General features: G+C 31.9%; 1 protein-coding gene and 1 non-coding gene across 4 annotated transcripts; one reads left to right on the top strand and one right to left on the bottom strand.

The window, feature by feature from the left end:
• The first annotated feature begins 5,294 nt into the window (after nt 1-5,294).
• On the top strand, nt 5,295-5,433 carry LOC141669829 (small nucleolar RNA snoR83). The gene has a single exon (XR_012554082.1). It is a non-coding gene; the product is annotated as a small nucleolar RNA snoR83 (small nucleolar RNA).
• Nucleotides 5,434-5,823: 390 nt separating this feature from the next.
• Nucleotides 5,824-8,709, bottom strand: LOC141667402 (putative NAD(P)H dehydrogenase (quinone) FQR1-like 2). 3 transcript variants are annotated; one of them, XM_074473888.1, is made up of 3 exons: nt 8,552-8,709; nt 7,554-8,143; nt 5,824-6,275 (listed from the first exon to the last, which is right to left on the bottom strand). In XM_074473888.1, exons 2-3 carry the CDS (start codon nt 8,099-8,101, stop codon nt 6,035-6,037), a joined length of 789 nt encoding a protein of 262 aa, XP_074329989.1. In that variant the 5' UTR covers nt 8,102-8,143; nt 8,552-8,709; the 3' UTR covers nt 5,824-6,034. The 3 variants fall into 3 exon arrangements, with proteins under 3 accessions (XP_074329989.1, XP_074329990.1, XP_074329988.1); XM_074473889.1 differs by having other exon boundaries at nt 7,554-8,092; nt 8,552-8,704; XM_074473887.1 differs by having other exon boundaries at nt 7,554-8,707.
• Nucleotides 8,710-10,525: the final 1,816 nt, after the last annotated feature.

Raw genomic sequence — 10,525 nt, 5'->3', positions numbered from 1 at the left:
TTTAAAAGAGGCATGATCCTTCCTGGAAAAAGGAGAGGCATATGAGAGATAGGATTTAGTAATCCTTGTGAGGAAGCTCTGATTATTAAAAGTCATGAGATGTGTGGTGTGAGGAGTAGTGAGACTACTTTAAAAGAATAGAGAGATTAAGTTTAATTTGCTACATGTTTGCAGATGCTCAGAGTTCTCAAGGAATTGATGCTGAACAGCAGTCTGTTGAATCTCAGGAACACTCTGATGTATCAAAGGCTATTGATCTCCCTGCAAGTCAAAGTGCTGATACTTTCTTGTAGTCCATACATTCTATTATTCCACCACATAAGATAATCCCTGTTTTTATTGAAAAACATTCCATTCATTAATCTGGTGTTGCTGAAGATGTAGTAGCACAACAGTCCATTCATCAAGATTCATCCATTTCAGAATCACCACAGCATGTTACATGAATTGAAGTTCTGAAAGATTTTGAAGCTCGAATTCATTTATCTACAATATTTGAAGATGTGGAGATAACTGCTGAAGGTGTTGAAGCTTCTAAAGCCACTGGATCAATTTCTCATTCTATTCTGCATACTGAAACTGAAGATAAAATTCAGAAATTAGTGCAAGATCCAGCTGCTATTGAAGAATCTAATGATGGTAAAAAACTTATGTATCTAATGCTATGATAGATCTTGAGAATGATCTTTTCTTTCCTGAAGATATGCTTGTGCATGTTCGACAACGGAAAATGACAGCGTTAGATGCTAAGAAGAAGCAGGATTATTCTGATAATCTCTGTAATACTTATTGGAAATATTCTACATATCCTATTTCCAGAACTCGAGCTGTTGAACATCTGGAAACAGCAGAACAGAAGATTACAAATCCTGATGTGCTGAATCATTTGAAAGCATCTACTTTGGTTTTCAGATCCTTACACACAGCTCATGAAGCAACAACTACTTAAATTAATCAGATTAAAGAATCATTGATTGCTTCAAAACTGCTTACTCATCAGGAAATTCAGAAACAAATTTCACCAATAGTTACCAGAAAAATTTCAATTGAAGCCAGTCAAGCTAGATTGGAAGCTAATCAAGCTCAAATGTCTGATCAACTTACTGAAGTACAGAATTCAATAGAGCTGATTCTTTATCTACTACTTGGTGATGATGCCAAAAAGGGGGAGAAATTTGATAAATCTAAATGCAAACAAATGTCATTGATAAGTACTGCTAATGAAAATTTTAATGGAGGTAATAAGGGGGAACAGAAGGAGATTAGAAGAAGAAGTAAGAGGAATGACAAAAAAGTTGAAGAATTGACTGTGACTACTAAAATGCAAAAATCTTCACAGGTCACAACTATTGCTGATGAAGACCAAGGTATTCTGGAGAAAGAAACTGGTGTTGAAGCAAGCCAATATCTTCAAACTTTAAAAGTTAAAGGAAGAAAGACAACTCTATTCTACAAAGATCCAAAAATTCAATTATTTGATTCTGAAGTAAGTAGAAGAATATTTGTAAAGGAAAATCCTGGAGTTGATCTGAACAGCTAAGGCAAACGGAGGAAGACTTTAAAAATTCTATGAAGACAGCAAATGATGATATTGCTGTTATTTCTCAAGTACTTTATGAAGATGACCTTCTAACAGACCAACCAGAGTATAGTTATAAGGGAAATCAGTCAGGCAGAAGGTGAAAGATCTCTCAGATCACAAGTTATTGGAACTGCTGACATGAAGTGTTAAGGAAAGGAGAAGATAGAAGAAAAGTCAAAGATTTCAAAGTCAAAAGCCAAAGCTGAAGACAGTATCTAAGAATTTAAATCTTAAACTCTGATAGATTTAATCTATACAGTAGTTAAAGCTCTTGATATTGAAAAAAATATTATTGAAGCATAAATCACCAAGCTGGTGATTAAAGGAAGATTTCTGGAAGCATTCTGAGCTGAGGAAGTGGAGTTAATCTCTGACATTGCTCAAGTTAAAGAAGCAGTTCAAGATGAAGAGTTAAAGTCTGATATTCACTGAAGCAACATTGAATATGCATATTTGGTTCCTGCATTTAGATAGTTTTGATATCATTAATTGAAACTTGTCCATAACTCCATAATGAACAAGCAGGGGGAGATTGTTAGGAGCAATTGATGTTATCGAACAGAAACTATCAGAAGCATCAATGGATGATGATTACAAGCATCAACGGATGATGAGTATAAGTATCAACGGATGATGATGACATCAACGGATGTTGGTATTCGACGGGTGATGATGTCAACGGATGATGAGATTAGTATTTGTCACATCAGTTGATCTTTGAAGACGAAAAAGAAACAGGAATTTCAAGGCGGTGGAGGACTTTATCTCAGAAGCAATAGTATAGGTTTCCTTGTTGTTAATAGAATAGGATTCCTTATACTTTGGTAGTCGTGCTCTATAAAAGTATAGTTTAGGTTCATGCTATATGCATTGCGACATTATTATATCTTTCGCATAACCTACCAACTCTCAAGGATATTTGTTCATCCTTTCGAGAGAGTACATGTGTAATAAGTTTTTATAAGATTTATATAAAAACTGTTTGATTATGTTGAAGCTTTATCTAGTTGACCGTATTAACTGTATTCACCCCCCCTACAGTTGATTAAGGGTCTAACAGCTAAACTAATGTAGTGATAAAGTTCAGAAGTTTTGGTAAATAAACCCTGAACAGAACCCGACCAAATACTTGAACAAAAACGCCCTTACCAAGACACTTGTGGCGTTCGTGCCTATGGAGTTACCCAAATCGTTATGTTATCTCGTCTAGTTTATAACGAATTGCTACTAAACTACTATCTGATAAAATTCTGCATTTTATTACACTTGCATATCGTTGATCCATCTATGTGTATGTATGTGTATGTCGATTGTATAAGTCTTTTCTTGATGTCATTGGCCTCAATTTTTCTCTATCATATCTTGTGTTAATTTCTCCATTACAGTATTGGTAAATAAAGTTGCTCATTTATAAGCATGTTGCCACAAACACGTTATGAGGTATTTTGTGCTTGTAGTATTGGTGTACCGTGTATGGTGCAGTCTTCTCCAGAAGGCCTTATACATGGGCAGTTATTCAGTTTTGCAGCAATAACTATTGACTTATTAACGAATTCACAGAAAACAGAATGCATAAAATCATATTTGAACTAGAACATCATTACATATAGTAAAAATAATTATTTAATCTAAAAAATATTTTCAGTAAACATAAAATTATCTCATTTAAAATTTTTTGTTTATCATTTTTTTTAAAAGAAATATAATTTAATAATGAAAAATAATACGACATCCACACATATAATCGAAATTGAACAAACGCATAATTGTATCGTTGTTGAATATTTCCTTCTTCGATATGGTATGTGCATGTTCTGTCCTCTAACGGTTTTTTTTAGCAATCGGACATAATTGCATCACCATAAAACCTTTATTACTGAATTAACATCGTGAAAATCAGGCACATCGATAATCGTCGACATGATGAACAACTGAAAAATCAAAACAAAAACCCAATGACAAGGAAAAACTAAACAAAAACCAAATAAATTGGAAACTTATTGAAAAAAATAAGAAATGGATTAAGAATAATAAAAGAAGAAAAGATTGGGAGTTTCCACTAGTGAAAGTTGATGGAAGCTCCTTTTTTGATAATAGGAAAGTATTGATTGGAACTTTCCACCGGTGAAAGCTGATGAAACCCCCTCGTAACGGGGGCGCCTGTACCTTTACCACTTACCATTGATATAAATTATTATATTCCAACAAAAATTGTTTAAAATATATGAAATGCGTAATACAAAATTGTGAGAATAAACATTTTATATTTAGAAAAGTAGAATCTATACTATTTATTAATAAGCGAAACCATATTTTATTGGTGCGCAAAAGTACGGAAGTATCAAAGTACCAAATTTTGATACTTACCTCACGTAAATTAACTTATATTCTGCTTAAACTTTGTTTTTATTGGTTACCGTTCATTCAAGTGTCTATTTGCTTTCGATTTGAAAAATACTTTATATCAATAATTAAGTAATATTAAATAAAATATATTGAAAAATCTAATTATGAGATAATTATCAATTAAAATTAAATTATCTAAAATGACAAAAATTAGTTCATAAGATAACTATATAATTCGTTTCACAAAAATAAAATTAATGTGTTAGATTTCTATGACAAGTAAAATAATGCAGAATTAGAATTATTATCAAAATTTTCATATCTGAATTGATTCATTTTAACTACATAATTATTCTTTACAAGTATCAATTTAATATATTAATTTTGATCTGTATTTCGCACAACAAATAATAATTCGAGAATTTAATATATTTCGCACGGGTTATTAACTATCTATACTAATAAACAATATTATGTTCTATTAGAATACAAATTACCAAATTTTGGTACTCACTAGAAAAATTATGTAGCTATTCTTTAAAATTTTATATAAATAAATCTCAACTAACACGAATTAACTTATACTCTCAGTATACTTTGTTTTCATGTTAATTTCTATTTGTTAGTTTTCATCCAAGCGTCGATTTACTTTTAAATAATCGTATTAGTAAAAATTAACATGTTAAATTAATATAACAACTAAAATAAGTAGGTGCATAACTAGAAATGTAACTATATTTATAATTCATATTAGTCAAAAAAAGAATTATACGATAAAATTCTATAATTATAATTGACTTCGATTTCTTTTAAATACATAATTTAACAACATTTATTTATTTATTTTATACAAATAATAACTTGGTATTATTTTTAATCTCGGTCTATTCCATTCAATTATATACATGTTTTTCAATACTCGGCACGCATTTTAAGATGAGTATAAACTATACTTCCGTAACTTATTTTTAATTTTTTTTTTGTAAATTTAAAAAATTTATGTAATTATACTTTACATGAGCATTAAAGTGTGTGTCGAACTTCCCTGTCACTCAATGTATAGATCTTCATGGAACAGAGGGTGTAGTAAATATGAATAAAAAAATATTTAAGAAAAAAAAAAGACAACAAAAAAAGAACAAATCGGGGAAAAACAAAAGCTCAGTACTGTATGTCACTCACGGCTATTAGGGTTTGGAGGAGCTCGAGAACTTATAAATATAGACCCCTTTGAGACAAAAAACAGAGCCTCCGCAGCCCCCACTTGTTGCATCTCTTCTGATCTCTAAAATCTAATATTTTTGCTTCTATGTTCTAGTTTTAACTTTTAATATGTTGATAATGTAATAAGGGAGTGCCTCTATTAATCCCAGATAAGCTGAAAAAATGGTGCTTAATCTGATTCATAGGAGGCCTATATTAACTCTTATGGAAGTTTCGCTGATAACTCCTTCCCTATCATTTTATTCCCTAGAAGGTGTTTACTAGTAGCTCTCCATACATTTTCTTGTAAAAAGTTTTTGTTAGTCACCTGTTTGGTGTTTATAGTGTTTTTATAATCTTTTTTTGAGTTTAATGTCTTTCTGTTAAATCCAAGATTTTTAGAGCATTTTGTGAGGTTAGTCAATTGGTTTTTGGAACTAGAATCAAGACTAATCTGCAGAGCGATTACGATTAATTGGTTAATCATTCGTAAATCAAATGGAGATACATATTTACACGTACCATGCTACAGTAACCATTTGGCAATTTCTCTAACATACTATATCCCGCTATGTAACATTTGCTGAGGTTTCAGTGGCTTACTTTTCCAATATGTTGTTCTGTTGGTCCTGTTTTCCTCATATTCATTAAACATTTTTAAGAACTATATACATGACTATGAAGAGCTGACAAGTGACAAAACAAACTCTTATATAAACAAATCAAATTCTCAATATTCTCAACAATCAATCAAATATCATAGTACAAGAATTGGGCTTTGGGTATTTAATCTAACATGAAATGTTTTACTGTCATACATACAAACAAATTACAAAACCATATCTGCAAATGAATCAGGAGCTGTATAAAAGGTGTTGATAAAAACTAGCCGGTGCATTGATTTCATTCAGATGATTGAGGCTGAGAAAGTCTCTTGACAATCATGGCCATGTACTTGCCCTGGTGCTCTGCTAGTGCAAGCTCTGTATCACTTGGTTGTCTTGTGCCATCGCCTGAGTAAGTCCCAGAACCATAAGGAGAACCTCCTCTTACGGTTTCCATGTTAAACATTCCGGCTCCAAATGTATATCCTACTGGAACATACAGCATTCCATGATGGACTAATTGAGTAATGGCTGTCCAACTGCAGTGGGAAAAAATATGATTATTGCCATCCGTGAAACACTAAAAAGGAATTGAGCTCATGTATCTGTCATATGGAAAAAGAAAGATTGCATACATAAAATTATTGACGTACAATAAGCTCATGGTGAATGGCTTTTCATATAATCAGTCAAGCTAAGCCAAAGTGGAAGGTCTTAGTACGAGTTAGCAATTTTATCACCAACAAGGCATATAGGCAAGGTCTTAGTACGAGTTAGCAATATTATCACCATTAAGACATATAGGCATCACCAATAATCGATTTAGAACCCCCACACTCAAGGAAAGTCAGGCTGTTGGTGGTTTAGACAGACAGTTTCTCAGGCTCAAGTCAGGGCTCAAGGAAAGGAGTCGTGGTTGCACTCAAAGCAAGGATTCACGATGAGTTGCACTCCAAGCAAGTAATCACGAGGGCACAGGGGGTAGAATGTGTCTTTTATTTCCCCATGGCCTTATCTTGGTTTCATGAACCGAAATTGACTTGGCTATGCCAAAAGGCATCTTTTTATTCACTAAAAGTTTCGACTTCTATGAAATATCTGTATCTACCAACTTAAAGGAACTCTCTCTCTCAAAAGTAAGTGATGAAGCAAGGTAAATTTCGGGCCTAAAAACCCTGTAACTAATGAGATCCCTCAGTCAAATCCTAAAGTATGTGTCACTAAAACAATCACACACACAAAAAGATTATAATGCCTGCATTTCATATCTACAACCAACATGTGTGAAATGCAACCTTAACCTGAGCATAAACTATGATCAAATAATGGTTAACCATTTTTTTATATTATTCAGTTTGATCATTCAGTCTTTGACAATGATTTTATCTATCTATACTTATGAAGTCTCGAACCCACTTGAACATCCTGTAATTACACCTCTCAGTACTAATACCTATGCTTTTCATATAAATTTGTCAACCTGTTTAAGGAAACTCTGCTAAAAAAATTACCCAAATGAATGAACAGTGACCTGTCATAACCTATTCGATACAGACAATCTACTCTTTGTAATATTATAAGTAACAATAACTTCTGTGATTGTTTTATATGGACAAAATTATTGTATGATATTTATGCCTCCTCTGTATAGGAATCTCCAAAATTACTAGCAGTACACATTCTATTCAAAGTAAAATACTGTATAGTTCAGCGCAGAAACTTGACTCCGTCAGTAAACTATATCAAAAGAGAATACGATAAAAAAGCTATTTCAATGATTATGAGGGTAAATTTGTGCAACCAGAATTTCAACTTACGCCGTGGTTTCTTGTCCACCCCCTTGTGTGCCCGTACTCACAAAGAATCCTGCAGGCACCCCAGCAAGCTTCTGCTCATTCCACAACTTCCCAGTTGAATCAAAAAATGCCTTCATTTGTGAAGACATACTACCAAACCTTGTCGGGAATCCAAACAACAAACCATCAGCCTCTACCAAATCATCAACAGATATCACTGGAATCTCATCCCCCTTAGAAGGCACCTTCATTTGCTCCAAAACCTCCTGTGACATAGTTTCTGGAACCCGATACAAAACCCCTTCAACCCCATCAATCCCATCCACCCCTTTCTTCATCCTCTTTGCAAGACTTTCCACATGCCCATACATTGAGTAAAACACAATAAAAATCCTCAATTTCTTAATTGTTTGCAAAACCTCATCTTGAATTTGAGGTCTTACATCAGAAACTTGGCTTTGCTCCTCAACTGTAATTGATCTATCACTTACTACATCTGGTGCATCTTGTCCAGATACACCCAAAGGTGCTTTCTTTTTGCTTGGAACACAGCCTCCTCCCTTCCCCATCAGTGTGTGTATGTATGTGCGAACAATTTCAAGAATCAAGAACTACAAAAAATGACACTGACCCTTTACTCAAATCTAATCAAAAAAATGAATTTTCAGCTAAAGATTTCAACTTTACCAAAATTTAAACTTTCAAGAATCAAGAACTACAAAAACTGACACAGACCCTTTACTCAAATCTAATTCAAAAATTGATTTTCCAACTAAAGATTATAACTTTACCAAAATTTAAACTTTCAAGAATCAAGAACTACAAAAACTGACAATGACCCTTTACACAAATCTGATTCAAGAAATGATTTTTCAACTAAAGATTCAAACTTTACCAAAATTTAAACATGCCCATTACATAGCAAAGGGGTTTTGATGCAGATGAGATGAAATTATTCAAAGATTTGGGTAAAAATGTTATGGTATGGTCAATTGAGCAATAAGAAGTATAAGAAATACCTTAGTGAATGTATTGTTTTTGTTATGACAAAAGTTGACTTGGATATGAAACTCTGAGAAGAGAAGCTCAAAGTAAAGACAATGTCGAGCTGTAAGCTTCGCTGGCAGATGCAGAGTTGTTTATCATGGGATGATGGGAGACAGAATGAATATTACGAATGCACTTTGAATATCTATTTTTAATTTGTTCTTCTCGTTTTGTATTAAAAGCTCAAGTAAGTATGATTTTAGAAATTAAATTTGGGAGTTAATGAAGCAGACCAATATATATAATTGTAAATTGTTATATTAAAAAAACATTTGGAATTTATTCAGAATTAAAATTAAAGTTAAATTAGGCTTATACTTAATATGTTATCAGAATGATAAAAAAATCCTAAAAAAATAATTAATTTTAATTTTTATGAAAGTCTAACGCAACCTAACCCTAACTTGAATTTTGCATCAATTCAATATTAAAACAGTATACGTAATCCAAGACAAGTGTAAAATAATCATAATTATTTAAGAATCATATCAATTTTGAACTAAAAGAAGTAAAATATTACTAAAATCTCATATGAGCTAAGACCCTGACAAAAGGAAATTTAAGTCAGTATTTTAACAAATTAACATTTTTTAGTGAAGAGACTGCCGTTATAAGTCTTATTAAAATGCATGTCAATTACTATAAATTATAAAAGATCTTGGATTTTTTTTAATCTGACCATGATAATCATGATTCAACAATTGGATAAATAATTTATAACAATGACATTGTATGAATATAATAGAAAATAGACGTGTATATTGTATTTCGAAGTCTGAACTATTTGTTAAATAAAATGTACCAACTTAAAATGTAGCTAGTTCTTTACTAGAGTCAAAGTGCATGTTATAGATACAAATCATTATTAATTTTATCAAATATATAATGTATTTAAATAAGACATTTGTTGTATGTGATATGACTTGTTTTTGCAAAAATATAAATTAATGACCATGTCATATCTATTAAACGAAGAACGAATGATATTAAAATATTACAAATATATGTAGAAATATAATTTAATTTAAAAATATAATTATATTTGAACTTGAAATTAGAAGAAAATAAATAAGCGGTTGCGGATTTCTTATGATAAAAAAATATTATGTAAATGCATGGTTATCGAAAATGAGAACGCGGTAAAACTAAAAAATACATTGAATAAAGAAATTTTTTATAATATTCGGGAGAATCGAAATTGAGTTCGTTGATAATCAAAATTTAATACCACCTACAAAAAATTATCAATAAAGAGTACTTAAACAGGTTGTATACGGGTGCTGTAAGAAAACCCAATCTATAACAAACTCCTTCTGGTCGATATGATTGTCATTGCGAATTTATAAGTGACGATTTTTGAAATCTCAGTTCATCTATTTGAATGCAGGTGACTTATATCATCCGTCCACAAACAAAGTTTTAATTATTAATCAATTGCTAAACAAAAAGAAATTATCTTTGGGGTAATAAATAGTCAGAGTCTAGAACATAAGTGGAGTAAGGATGTGCAAGTGCAATGCACTCATTAGGTAACAGACAGGGCAAGTCGGCAAGAAATACATCTTCATTTGGTGGCCTTGTGGACCTCTAAAATGGAACAAGTGATCATGTTTAGTGCTAACATTATTATTTTTATTATATTAATGTCAAATGTATCATTCTTCAGATGTAATAGGGATTTCAAGATTCTACACCGACTTGAAGATTTACATGTTCATATTATTGAGCAGTTGCAGAGCAAATATAGACATTGTTTCAGGCACCATTCATATTGAAAATGCAATAAAAAGCTTCTATGTAGCAATGCGGCAGCAATGTGTCACCTTGCTTATATTACAGTACACATATTATCTGCGAGATGCATAATCGTTAAGGGGTTACCTATTTTGACTAATCTGTTCACCTGTTTATCTTTCCAAAAGGGTTTGCACTTTCTTACAACCAAA

The sequence above is a fragment of the Apium graveolens genome, chromosome 6, assembly GCF_009905375.1.
Source record: "Apium graveolens cultivar Ventura chromosome 6, ASM990537v1, whole genome shotgun sequence".
In the NCBI taxonomy this organism is placed as follows: Eukaryota; Viridiplantae; Streptophyta; class Magnoliopsida; order Apiales; family Apiaceae; genus Apium; species Apium graveolens.
The sequence above is the reverse complement of the archived record's forward strand: the minus strand, read 5'-3'. Positions and strand labels throughout refer to the sequence as shown.